We start from the raw sequence: 14,086 nt of genomic DNA on the forward strand, positions 1-14,086 counted from the left end.
GCAGGAGGAGATTGCCTGTCCTTCTCCCGTCACACAGACACGAATATGCGCATACACACACCTGGGCTGTAATGCATCTCATTCACACGCACATCCCCACTCATGCTCACACTGATACCATCCAGCCTATCACACTGAGCACACACTCACTCCATCAGACCGCAGCCTCCGCGGCCTCCAGCACAGCCTTGGCCCACGGTGCCCACACACTTGCCCCCTCACTGGGCACAGCCTCAGCCAGCAGTCCCGTCCACTAGCTGGACACAGCCTCAGCCCACGGTGACCCGCACACTCGTCCCCTCGCTGGGTGTAGACTCAGGCAGCAGTCCCCACACTCTCACCCAGTGGCACTCTCGCCCACTCACTGGGCACAGCCTCAGCCCGCACTCCCCCCACCGCCTGCTCCCTCGGCGCCCAGCCCACTGTGTCCCACCCGCCTGCTCCCTGGGCGCCCAGCCCATCCTCTCTGCGTGTCCTACCCTCCTTGCACTCCAGGGCCACACGTGACTCCAAGTTGTCCATCTGCATCTGCAGCCGCTTCAGCGTCAGGTCGCTTTCCCGGGACTTGCGCTTGTAGGCAATGAGCACGGCCACGATGAAGATGATGAGGAGGCCGCCGGCTGCCGCGATGCTCACGATGGCGGGCAGGCTGAGCGGGCTGTCGGGGGCGATGTACACCATGCCCGGGGAGTACTCCATGCCGCCAACACGGGCCTGGGGGCACACGGGCATGGATGGGGCGGAGCTGGGGGTCCAATCGAACCACTGTGACCCTGGGGACCAGAGCGGGATGAGGGCACCAGGCTCCACACTCCACAATCTGGGAACTGCATCTCTGAGATGGGACTCCCTGTGACAGCCTCATGTTCAAACAGCACACACTGGCCTGAAACCAGACACTGGGGACTGTCCCCTAACACTCCTCCCCACTGTGGGGAGGGGACGAAGCCACAGTGTCTGATGGATGAGCCTGCCTTGGCCACCCATGGGCCTGTCCTGACCATCCGTGAGCCTGCCCTGGCCACCCATGGGCCTGTCCTGACCACCCGTGGGCCTGTCCTGGTGACTAGTGAGCCTGCCCTGGCCACCCGTGGGCCTGCCCTGGTGACTAGTGGGCCTGCCCTGACCACCCGTGGGCTTGCCCTGACCACCCGTGGGCTTGCCCTGGCCACCCGTGGGCCTGCCCTGGCCATCCGTGGGCCTGCCCTGACCACCCGTGGGTCTACCCTGGCCACCAGTGGGCCTGCCCTGGCCAGCAGTAGTCTCGTGTGGACACCCATTTGCATAGCTGGTGGTTCCACACACTGCCTGCCGAAGGCTGCCCTGAGCGGCTTGGGGCAGCGCTGGCCAGTGTGGACCACGCAGAGGAGAGAAGCTTGGAGTGGGAACAAGGGGAAGGAGTGGGGCTGGTGGGCAGCTGAGAGGAAGGAGTAGCTTGGAAGAACTTGTACCGCAGCACCCTGGAGCCCAGGGGACACAGACATCTGGCACCCACGTCTGGGGCTCCCCACCCCACCAGCCAGCCTCACCATCACTTTGTGCTTCCCGATGAGGTTGGGGGACTCGCAGAGCAGCTGCACGTCCGACACGGTCACCGTGCAAGGCTTCTCGCCGACCAGCACCGTGTAGTTCAGCTTCACGTTGCCCCCCGCCACGGGCGGGATCAGATTCTTGCCCTGTGCAGGAAGGTGCCAGGGCCCAGCGTGGCGTCAGAACTCCAGCCCCTAGCTGGCCACCTGGTCCCCCACTCGAGGGCCCCCTCACTGCTGGGGAGCTAATGGATCCTGAAAATGCACGACGGATGTGTCTACCCCTTGTCCCCTTCCTCTCAGTCAGAAGTCACTAACCTATCAAGGTCTTTTCAATCACTTGCTGTGCGTATGAGAGCTCACGTTGAATAAGAATGACAGAAGAACTGATGCTTTGGAGTTGTGGTGTTGGAGAAAGTGCTGAATGTCAAAAGAACAGACGGGTGTGAATTGGAAAAGATGCAGCCAGAGTGGTCCTTGGAGGCAAGAATGGGGAAGCTTCGTCTCTCACACTTCGGCTGTGTGGCGAAGAGAGGCTATTCCTTGGACAGTGACATCACAGGTGGAGGGTTGATGAAAGATGCAGCTCCCCAGCGAGACGGACTGACATAGTGACGCAGCAGTGGGCTCAAGTGTGTCAGAGATGATGAGGATGGCACGGTGCAGGGTTCAGATCTGCGTCCATAGGGTTGCTCTGAGTGGTATTGACCTGACGGCACCTAACATCAACAACTGATGGGTCTATCTTAAGCACAGCCTCAGAATCGTACTCAGTACAGAACTGGAGCTCCTCACCCTGTCATTCAGTCATATGTGCACAGGAGTTAAAGCTAATTTGCATTCCATGCTCCATATGAACATGTCCATGAGCCCGTGACCCCCAATTCCTGGATTTGGGGGATGCCCACGGAGGGCAGGGGAAAAGCCAGGTGTCCACAGCTGGCATGATCAGGACTGGAGGCGTGTCCAGCTGACACTCAGCGGCAGCATCGCCCATACTCCAGGACTCCTGCTCTGAGCCAGGACTCTTGTGTCAGGAGACATGGCCGGTCAGTGTCTGGGCCCCTCCCTGGACTGAAAAGCCCCCAGCCCCTCACGGCGCCCTCCTCCGAGACCCTTCCCCTGCCTTACCTTCAGGATGATGGGTGTCCCGGGTTTGAGCTCCAGGATCCCCGAGGGACCGAAGGCCTCAAAGACCGGGTTGGGGTAGTAGGTGAAGTTGATCTTGTTGAGGATCAGCAGGGACTGGACGTTGTCCAGGATGAAGCCGAACTCCTCGGGCCTCTCCGTCAGGTCGGACTGGTGGTCGGGCCCCAGGGCCAGCGCTGGCGCCTGGCAGGTCATCTCCGTGGAGTTGAGGACCTCACAGATCTGCAGGAGGAGCCAGTGGGCAGTTGTAATGTTCGGTGGCTGGTCTGCAGGCCAACAGCAGCCGTGGAGGACTCACTTCCTGGGTCTAGTCCCCATGGGGGTCGGGGTGGGGAACACTCTCTTCCAGGGTGTGGTCAACATCTCACACTCAATCCAGGGGACCTTGGAAGAGCCAGGACCGCAAGACCTCAGCCCTCAACGAAGCAGCTCCGTGGTGGCTCCCATCTCTGCTTTCACCCCCAGCAGATGTGGGGTGACTAGAGTGTTGGTAAAGTCAAAGAGCCACAGTGGAGGTCCAGGGATGGAGAGGAAACCCCAGACGTTATTGCTTTTCCGCCTCTGTGCCCTAAGGTGTAGAAATATCTGTGCCTGCTCCAGGCCCCCCTCTGAGTACCTGGGTGCACACATAGGGCCCTCCATGCATGGGGGCCTGCCTAGCTCCCTGGGGAGGCATCTCATGAGGTGAGAGTTGTCCTTGGGCTCCAGAAAGCCAACACTCACATTGATGTGCTCTTTTCCACCATGTTTGGCCCGGATCTGGGGGTTCTGTATAAGGTTCAGGTTCGTCCCCCACACAGCGATGGGGGTGTTCCCACTGGTTCAAAGAGAAAAACAGCATGAGAATTGCCAGGGAAGGACCAGTAATGGCATCAGTGACAGTGACAAACTTTGTATGTGGTACAGATAGTAGATACTTTTCTATCTACATGAGCTTTTACAGCCCATAGGATCTCAGTTCCGCTCAAATAGCCCCAAGTCATGGACACAGACAATACAGAAACAAATGAACATGATTGTGTTCCAATAAAACTTTATTGACAAAAACAATGACTGGACAGATTTGGCCTATAGTCTGCTGACCCTTGGTTTCAAGAGTGGTTTTGTGGACTGGCCTTTTCTTCTCTTTTCTCAGCAGATGGAATAATTACCCACAGTTGCTAGAAGTGAACTTTAGGGGCAACTGTCCCCTACGTATGAGGGTGTAAACATGCCTCCCAGTGCACCCTCCAACCATTAGGTATAGAGTGGGGGCTCTTGTGAGTCAGAGCTTGGCCTTCAGGGCCAGGTCCACCTCAGAGGGAACCCCAGCAGGAAAGACTGGACCCCAGTCCATTGGCCCACACAGCAGGACCAGAAGCCAGGACTCTCCCTGGAAATGTGCTCTGGAAGTCCCCCTTACCTGACAATGCTCCACTCAGGTTCGATGCGCACGATGGTGGGGTCCTCCACGTACTGGAAGGACAGGTCCTGGTGGTGGACCTTTGCCCTGTCCACCTGCACCATCACCTTCATCTTCAGGACCTCCTCCGAGGACGTGGTGTTACAGATGATGAAAGATGGGGATCGTCTGCGGGGGTGGGAGAGAGGTCGCTGGGCTGCTGGCTCTTGACGAGCAACAGGGCTGTGGCTCAGGGAGACCTTGTGTCCCACCTCCCTGCACATTAGGTCCCTCAAGGGCAATGGGTGAGCACCGACTTGGGTACCAGGCTCCTTAGACACTTATGTCCCAGTGCCTGGGCTGAGCTGTGACGGCCCCAGCCCAGCTCTCTGGGAAGCCTCTCACATTTTCCTAATCTCTCGGGAAGCCTGTCCAACTATAGGAGCATCCCTGCCACATCCTCGAACATCTGTGAAGGCCCTCCTGTCCCTTCATCCTTTTTATACATTTTTTTATTATTACTTTAAATAAAAGTTTACAGAGACTTAGGGTTTCCAGTCATTCATTGTTGCACTTTTCTCCCTGCCCACCCCCCTCCCCTCAAATCACTGTTCTCCTTGAAAAGAAAAAGAAAAACTCCTTCACTGTTTTGCAGTCCCTCCCCCCAAGTCCACTCCACTATGCAGCCTTCACTCTGGACTTCTGTAATGACAAGAATACCCATTCATATATCCATTTTAAACAGTTCTCTCCTTCATCTGTTTCAGTGCAATAGACATCATTCCTCCCCTCCTTTTCTGTCTTCCCTCAACCCTGATGTCAGTCCCATTTTACAACGGTGGCTCTATGCAATATTTGTCCTTTTGTGACTGAGATATTTCACTCAGCATAATTGCTCTCGGTCTAGTGGGGAGCCAGGGAACTGTTGGTGGTCCAGTTGCAGGCTGGGGATAACAGGCTCCCAGCTGCTCTACAGGGCATGGGGGTTGACCAAGGTGGGCGGGCTCCAGTGGTAAATCCCAGGGTTCTTCGGAAATGAGGGCTCAGAATGGAAAGGGGCTTGGGGACACCAAAGTATGTGAAGGCACAATGGGGGGGCCATCCAGGGAGACAGCCTGAAGGCTTCCATCCTAGGTCAGCTCAGCACAGTGTGTCCAGCCCTCCCCAAAGGGAAAAACCCCTTTCTTTCAGGGGAAGTGGGCAGAGTCCAGGTAGACCCTGTTTTATTGCACTGTGTTTACTGCACTTTACAGATTCTGTGCTTTTTACAAACTGAAGGCTCATGTTAACCCTGCACTGAGTGAATCTATTACCATTTTTCCAACACCATGTGCTCATCTCGTGTCTCTGAACTACATTTTGGACTGTCACACGTTTCAGAGTCTTTCATCATGCTTTTTATTTTTTGTGTATGTGCAGCAGGTCATCACTGACCCATAGCTGACCCTCCGGTGGGTTTTCAGAGGCCGTTAACCACAGGAGGAAATTGCCCATCCCTTTTCCAATGAGCAGCTGGTGGATTTGAATCACATGCCTCTGGAACTGCAGCACAGCTTCTTACCACTGGGCCATCAACACACTTAACAGACAACCCAAAAACCAAGCCCTTTGCCGACCAATCGATTCTGTCGCATGAGAACCCTCCAGCACATTCCTGAGGCTGTAAATCTTTACGGAGGAGACTGGCCACACTTCCCTTGAAAAGTTGGAGTTTGAACTGCTGACTTCTGGGTCTGTAGCCTAATGGTTAATGCAGTATGACTCAGGACTCCTTCACAACTGCAGTAGTGTGTGCATTGAAATTCTCTATCGATTGGGTTCCCTGCCAGGAAATGAGTGCAGGCTGTGATGGTGAGAACGTCAAATATAACGACTAGAACACGAGGTCCTGAACTAATGCTGGAGCTCTGGTGATGTGGTCTGGACCATAAGGAATTATGCTGTTAATCCCAAAGCAGTGTCTCTCTGGTGGTTCGAATCCAGCCCTGGCTCCTCTGAAGAAAGAGAAGCAATCTCCTCTTGTGTGCTTTACAGCCTCTAAAAACCCGCTGAGAGGTCAGTTCTGACTCAGCAGCAATGAAAGACAGCCCGTGGGGAACCACAACCTTTGTGTGACTGCTTTACTGCTGTGTCCACATTATTATAATAATCTGAAACTGAATCAGAAAACTTGCTGGAGGGTCCTCCAATCTGATGGGGATGAGAGAGAGAACTGGATCCTCAATATGAACAATACTGTCAACCGTCTGTCCCCACCTCCAAGGACACAGGCTGGGAGACCACCTGTGGGGACTTGCTAGCTGTAACACCCAGGCCTGCTGTGGCCTCGATGTTCCCTCCCGGACCCTCTCATTCCTCAACCTGCAGCAAAGCTCCCCTCATGGTTACCTGTGGAAGAGGCAGGGCTGGCTCCCAAACATCACTACCACATTGCTGCCGGCGTTCAGGTTGGTACCCGTGATGGTGACTTGGGTGCCCCCGGACATGGGCCCCCGGCTGGGCTTCAGGTCGTTGAGGGTCAGCGTCTGCGTGGAGAATGGTCTGGAGTGAGACGCATGGAATGGGGCTAGCACCCTCTCCCTGGAGTCTCCTGGAGTCTGGTCACAGCAACCTCCCAGGGGACTGGTGCAGTCTTCTCACGATCGTGTAAGAAGCCACTTTCTATATTCCGTATGCAGCTCTGATGGCCTAGTGGTAAGAACTGATGCTGCCTTCCCAAAACAGCATGGTTCGAATCCACCAGTTGTTCTGTAGGAGAATGGTAGGCTATTTCCTCTCGTGCTATTTACTGTCTCTGAAAACCTGCTGGAGGGTCAGCGTCAGCTGTGGGTCAGTTCTGACTTGATAGTACCTGACAACAACAACAACACCCTGAGAGCAAGCATATCCTTATTAACAACAACAATTGCTATAGGCTTAGTGGCTTTTTGAGTGTCAAGCTTTGTATCTTCATACATGTTATTAAATATCTATACAAATCTATATCATATATGCTAATGTTTCTTCTAGGTGGTATAGCACTGGTCTGTGCATTGTTGTACAGAGGTAACTCGTGGTTGCTGTGATGCTGAACACTGTGACACTGATGTGCCAAATGTGGTAATGGTTACCCATGGCGACAGTGTTTGGTGGAGCTTCCTGATTAAAACAAGCCTGGAAGCAGGAGTGGCATCCACTTCCGAAATGGCTTGCCTCCCGAAACTCTATGAGCAGTGCTTATGCCTTTTGTTCATAGGGTCACTATGAGTCGTTTACGACTCGACAGCACCTAACAACAACAACAACAGCAAAATGCTAATATTATTCATCTATGCTGCATATTGTATAAATATTGTCTATACTATATACAAATAATATATATGCTAATAATACAAGTTTATATGGCTGTGCTGGTAACCCAAAGGCCACATCTCTCTGGTGGTTCGAATCCACCAGTGGCTCCATGACAGAAAGGTGGGTGGTCTCCTGCTGTGTGATTTACAGCATCAGAAACCCAATGGAGAGTCCTCTATGAGTTGGTCCAACTCCACAGCAATGACTCTGACAATCCCTACTTACTGACGATCTCATTATCTGACATTCCACTGTTGTGACAACAGAGAAACATCTGCCACATTCTGCACATTGACAGCTTATGTCCGGCAGCACTGAATGTCAAGGATAACATTGGCTCTGATGGTAAAGTCATGGGTTAAGGCAGCAAGGCTATGAATCTCAGCATTCTGGCAGTGACATGATGATGAAGTTTGGTAGAAGCGTACAATAATATAGCCATCTTCTATTTTGTGATCTGCTGTGGCCATTCTCCACTTCCTGTAACCCTTAGTATTTGCATTAACAACCTAGTCTTTGGAGCCTAGCCATGTCAGTAAGTGAGGAGTGGGTGTATCACATGGAGTTCCTGGTTTAACCAACAAGCGGTTTGCACATTTGGCTGCTAACAGAAAGCTTAGAGAATGAAGAATACCCAGAAGCTCCTTAGAGGAAGGGCCTTTTAATCCACTTCTAAAATAATCAGCCACTGAAAACCCTGTGAAGCAAAGTTCTACTAAGAAGTGGTCACAGTTTACTGAGCAGCAACTTCATATTAAAAAAAAAATTGTCTAGGAGCTGTGGTGGCCTCGTGGGTAAGGAGTTGTGCTGCCCCAAGGGCAGGAGGTTTGAATCCACCAGCTGCTCTGCTGGAGAAGCATGAGCCATTTCTTCCCATGAAGTTTACTGCCTCTGCAAACCCTCTGCAGGGTGAGCTATACATACAGCAACAATAGACAGTTAAATTCTAAGAAGTCCTGTGACACAGGGGTTAAAGTACTTGGCTGCTGATAGAAAAGTTGATGGTTCAATGCCACCAGCTGCTTCTGTAAAGATTTAGTCTTGGAACCATACAGAGCAGCTGTGCTCCATCCTGTAGCATCTCTACAAGTGGAAGAGTCACCAAGGGGTTGCGGGGGGCGGGGGGGGATGAGGAATTACAGATCCCACAAGTGACACTCTTGGAGGAGGAGACTCCAAATGCCTTTCTATAAACTGTGTAATATTTCGTATATCCCCCCACAACCCCCTACAAATATCCCTCTAGTTAGTTATAAGGGAACTTGGTAAGGAGTTGCACTGCTTAGCCAAAGGCACACAGTTCAAATATACCAGCTGTTCCACGGGAGAAAGATGGGCAATCTCCTCTCCTGCAGTTAACTGCCCCTGAAAACCTGCTGGAGAGTCAGCTATGAGTCAGTTCTGACTTGATGGTACAACTACAATCATTATTTATAACAATACAAACATTTCTGGTCAAAAGAGCTTGCATGTATCAATCTATGTACAAGGCTAAAACTCTATTAGTTTACTTTTTCATGCAGTGTGCTCCTTGGAAGCAAGAATGGTGAGGCTTTTGGACATGTTATTAGCAGAGGCCAGTCTCGAGGGAAGGGAAAGTGAAGCGTGAGTGAAAGCGAGGGAGACACTCAACCAGACGAAGTGGTTGCTGTGGTTGCTGTTTGCCTTCAAGTCGGAATCAACCAATAGCTGATCCATTTCAGAGACAGTCTAATCGCACGGGAGGAGATTGCCCGTCTTTGTCTCGAGAAGCAGCCAGCAGATTTGAACTGTGAGCCTTTGAGGTTGTAATGCAGCTCCTTACCACTAGGCCACGAGGGCTTTAAGCACAGCCGAGGTTGTGAGGAGGCAGAGTCTGGCTGGGGTTTGTTCTGTTACACTGAGGGTCGCTCTGAGTCACAGCTGATTCGACAACAGATAACACGAGGGAAATCATGCCCCGCTCTGCTCTCCCATTAACGCTCAGTCACAACAATGCTTTGAAGCACACGGTTTCATCTGCACCCAAAAGGCGTACATTGTTGTTTTTGTCGCTGCTGCTGCTGCTGCTGCTGCTGCTGCTGCTGTTTCCATAGCTGGTGATTTGGTCAACGTTTCTGTTGTTTTAGTACAATATTGTGGTGAGTATTCAGGAACCCTTGTCAATGATTTCTTTTGAGAAGGAAGGAGCAATTAAAGGGGGGAAAAGAGAGAGGAGGAAAAAGGCTTCCACTCAGTTACTAATAATGTTGTGATTCAATGCGGGAAGATTTTACAAAACAATTTTGTCATTAGTATTCACATAACCAAAGATATTATATTTAAGCAACTGACAACTGTATATGCCACATATTGTTCTATGATGAAAACGGACCATAAGCATTACAGCTGAGCAGGATTCGGCGTCGTTTGGCATTGCAAGGGGCCTATGGGGGAAGAGAGGTGACACCTGGAGTTACCAAAGGGACCAGTCCTAGCGTTACACACGGTGAGTCAATCGACTCGACCAGCTCAAGGCCTCTGTGTCTGTGTGTGTTGAACAATTATGTTGTTATTGTTGTTATGTGCTGGTGAGTTGCTTGTGACTCATAATTACTCTATGTACAACAGCCCTGAACCCTGCTCTATCCTGGGCCAACCTTATTGTCTCTGACACACCTGTCCCCATTACCCCAGTCACTGAATCAATCCATGTCATCGAGGGTCTTCCTCTCTTGCACTGTCCCTCCACCCTCCCAAGCGTGATGTCCCTCTCCAAGGACTGGTCCCTCCTTGCAACATGTCCAAAAATGTCAGGTGAAGCCTCAAAATCCTTGCCTCTAAGGCACAGCCTGGTTTCAAACCCTGCTGGATGAACGTGTGTGTTCTCCTGGCAGTCCGTGGTATATTCAATACTCTTCTCCAACACCACAGCTCAAAGGCATCAATTCTCTTTCTATCATCCCCAGTCATTGTCCAGCTTTCTGACGCATAGCAAGTAATTGCGAAGACTATGGCCTGAATCACATGCACCTTAGTCTCCAGACCGCACAATTATATTAAACCAAAACCCAATCCCATTGGGTGCACTCATAGTGGCCCCCCCTTAGCTGTGCGAGGCTGCTAGGTGGTAAGAAGCTGCACTGCAATCCTAAAGGCACAGGGTCCAAAACCCACCTGCTGCTCAGACAGGTGGATGGGCAGTCTCCTCCTGGGTGATTTACTGCCTCTGAAAACCTGCTGGAGGGTCAGCTATGAGCCAGTTCTGACTGCACAGCACATGACAAGAAGTCTCCCAGAAAGGCAGAGAAGGTGCTGGACACCAGGCCCTGCCTTTCTGGTCAGCAACCTCACATAAACGCCCTCCCCTGTGTGCTCAGGGCTCCTCTGGTTTTACAGCAGAGAACAGGATCGATGTCCCCTAAGCTTTAGTGCCAACAGCGCATTCTTTGCTCTATCCCGGTGGACAGAGCAATGGAGTGTAAGGGGCCCAAAGAGGCGATGGCAAAGCAAAGAAAGGTGGTCTGTTCTTGCTAAGGCCTGTGGGAGGGCCCCTGGCCAGGAGAGTGAGGAGCATGAGTGGGGGTGGGGGGAGCACAGCCAGGGCTAGGATTTGGAGTTGCAGTTTGTTCTTTCATTAGCATTTTAATGGAAAAACTTTCCTCAGTCCCAGGTGAGAAGCCTGGATCAGCATTTAAATGAAGAGATTCCCCTCCCTGTTCCTGACTGAAGAAAGCTGCAGCAGTGACTTGAACCCTCCTGGCTCCCACCACTGCTGCCCCCCCCCCCTAAATGCACCGGCCTCGGCCTCGATCAGTGAGGCCTCACGGGGGTGTGGGGGCCTGCGAGCTGGTGGCCACACACTCACAGGCACACGCATAGTGGGTACATCTGATGGTACATCAGCTGCACACATGGGCAGAGCCACACAGGCGCCAGGCGCAGGCGCACTTCCAGCCTCTGCGGGCCAACTGTGTGGTGTCTCCCTCCACCCCTCCCCCATCACTGGACCTGGGAGAGCACCTATTCACCGTGACCCCTTGTTATTCTCAAACACAGATCTGGCTCAGGGATACTTTTACAGTTCCTGAACAGCTGAGCCCAGACAGGGTGCAGAGACTGCTGGGTTGTCTTGGCTAGATCCTGCTGTGTGACTGAAGCAGTCCCTAACCTCTCTGGTCACAAGATCAGGGCTGGCCCCTTAGTCCACTTTGCTCTGTAGCTCTTCACAAAGGGTCCCCTTCTACAAGATGCAGCTGTCCCACTGAGGGTAGTGAGGGCTTTCAGACTCTAGGAGAAGGGGAGTGAGAGGGGTGTGTGAGAGTGTGTGTGTGTGTGTGTGGAGGGTTTGTGAATGTGTGTGAGTTTGTTAGTGTGTGTGAAGGTTCGTGTGTGTGAGTGAATGTGTGTGTAAGTGTGTGAGTGTATATGAGGGTACAAATATGTGTCAGTGAATGTGTATGTGTGTGCCCCTGTGCATACTATCATCCTGACAGAGGTGGCCCTGGACATCCTGCAAGGCCAGGGTCTATAAGGTCACTGGGGGTGTAAGGGGGCAGTGTGAGAAGGGATGGTGTGCATTAGAGGGGACTTCTGGCAGCCAGTGGGGCGGGTGCTCCGGGAACCCTCAGAAGAGCCCACTATGCAGTCAAAGTTTACAACTGCATGAGCTTCTCAATGATACAATTGTACTTGGATCCACAATCAACACCCAATGTGGGAGCAACCAGGATATAAAAAGAAACAAACAAACAAACAACACCAACAGGATATCAAAAGGGGCACTACACTGGGGAAATCCACTGTCAGGGACCACTCCAAGGTGCTGGAGAGCAAGGATGTCAAGTGCTCCTGACTCAAGCCATGGTATTTTCCATTGCTTCCTTTGTGTGTAAAATTGGACAATGGCTGAGGAAGACTGAAGAAGAACTGATGCCTTTGAGCTGCGGTGCTGGTGAAAAGTACTATCTCATGGACTAACAAGCCTGTCTTGGAGAAGTGCAGCCAGTGTGTCCTCAGAGGCAAGGATGGTGAGACGTCGTCTCACATGCTCTGGGCGTGTTGTCAGGGAGCACCAGTCCCTGGAAAAAGAGATCATGCTCGGACAAGCTGAGGATCAAGGAAAGAAAGGCAGCCTCTCAGTGAGATGGAAGGCAGCCCCTCAGGGAGATGGACAGACACTGTGACGGCAGCAATGGACTCGAGTGAGACGGAGATGGTAAGGACGCTGCAGGAGGGAGCAGACCTTCCACCTGCTGCTCACAGACTCACTATGAGCCATCGTCGACTTGAAAGTACCTAACCAAGACAAGTGCAGCGGAAAGAGCTCCGGTAGTGAAGTGGTTAAGTACTCAGCTGCAACTGAAAGATTGGCGGTTCAAATACACCAGCTGCTTCTTGAAAGATGTGACAATCTACTTTGATAAAAATCACAGCCTCAGGAACCGTCTGGGACAGTCCCAGTCTGTCTTACAGGGTGGCCGTGAGTCAGAACGGGCTTAGTCACAGCGAGTTGGTCCTGTGGGTAGGCTGCATAATCTCAGCCGTATGGTGCTCTAGCAGACAATACTGAACAGACAGCATCACCAGAGGCTGCCAGACACGGGCGGCGTACCCCAGTGGGTAAGGTCAGCGTGGGGCCACTTGGGTTCACTCGCTACTCTGTAGTGGATCGTTTCATACGGGCATGCACACTCTCTCCCTGTCAGGAGCTGTAAATCTGTCAAGAGGCTTTGACTCTGGAGGGTTGGGAGACAGAAAAGCAAAATCTAAAAGCAGAACCTCGGATGTGATGAAAACAAGTGACACTGTCATTAGAGATTAAAGAGTCGGCACAAGTGAGCAGGGGCTTACATTGCTTATCGGGCCAGAGATTCAGGGGAGAAATGGACAGATGACTGCAGGGCATTTTCAGGGCACTGAAACCCTTGTGGAGACACTGCCGTGGTGGACACGCGAGAGTAGGCATCTGTGAAAACCCATGGGGACCATGCAACACCCAGGGTGAGCTGAACGCAAATTCCAGGCCCGAGTCCGCAGTCCTGGGTCAACCAGCAGTGTTGGAGTGGTGGAGGCTCACGTGCTACCCATGCTACCAGAAGGTAAGAGCCACCAGAAGGTAAGGCGTGGCTCTCAGGAGAGACAATGAACACAGCCTGAGGAGGAGGAGGAGGAGGGTGGGGCCTCCATTTGCTGGACAACTTTTCTGTAAGCCTCATTCTAAAAATTAACATCTATTGTACACACAGGGAGGCTTCATGTCTAGAGACTTCCAGGTCTGCCTGAGGAAACAGTTCACACAAACAGACGCACAGATCCCAGGAGGCCAAGGCGGCATCCTGGCTCTGAGTGTCAGGTCACAGGAGGGCCCCATGAGCAGGAAACAGGAGTGGGTGTGGACAGCCTTAAGGGGCAGGAGAGGCTGGTTCAGTCAGGGCAAGCAGGAAAAGGAGAGGGCGAAGGTCAGAGTCAGGCCTCCCGGAAGCTCCAGAGAGCACTGCATGGTAGAGAGGCTGGGCTGCCATCTTTCCATAATTCAACTCACTGCTACCAAGTGGATTCCTACTCATGGGGTTCCCCGCTCTCCCGCCAATCAGGTTTCCTAGGCTATAAATCATTGTCTATCTTTCCAGAGATGCAGTGAGACTATCCAAGCGGAGATCCTTCTACAGAGAAGCTCCAAATTGCGACCCATTACGGCTGTTGTTACCTGAGACACGAAGTCTGGGGTGTGAGG

General features: G+C 52.3%; 1 protein-coding gene across 5 annotated transcripts in view; it reads right to left on the reverse strand.

Moving 5' to 3' along the window:
* PLXNA4 (plexin A4) overlaps positions 1-14,086 on the reverse strand; it is a 461,826-nt gene that overhangs the window by 52,086 nt on the left and 395,654 nt on the right. For all 5 annotated transcript variants that reach the window (XM_006887135.1, XM_006887134.1, XM_006887136.1 and 2 more), the window contains 6 exons: positions 6,448-6,584; positions 4,081-4,248; positions 3,402-3,495; positions 2,661-2,900; positions 1,530-1,676; positions 480-714 (listed from right to left, as the gene is read on the reverse strand). In XM_006887135.1, the coding sequence (XP_006887197.1) occupies positions 480-714; positions 1,530-1,676; positions 2,661-2,900; positions 3,402-3,495; positions 4,081-4,248; positions 6,448-6,584 (1,021 nt within the window). The remainder of the gene's footprint in view (positions 1-479; positions 715-1,529; positions 1,677-2,660; positions 2,901-3,401; positions 3,496-4,080; positions 4,249-6,447; positions 6,585-14,086) is intronic.

This window comes from Elephantulus edwardii, unplaced genomic scaffold (assembly GCF_000299155.1).
Source record: "Elephantulus edwardii isolate Elephantulus edwardi_28Jun2011 unplaced genomic scaffold, EleEdw1.0 scaffold00055, whole genome shotgun sequence".
Lineage (NCBI taxonomy): Eukaryota > Metazoa > Chordata > Mammalia > Macroscelidea > Macroscelididae > Elephantulus > Elephantulus edwardii.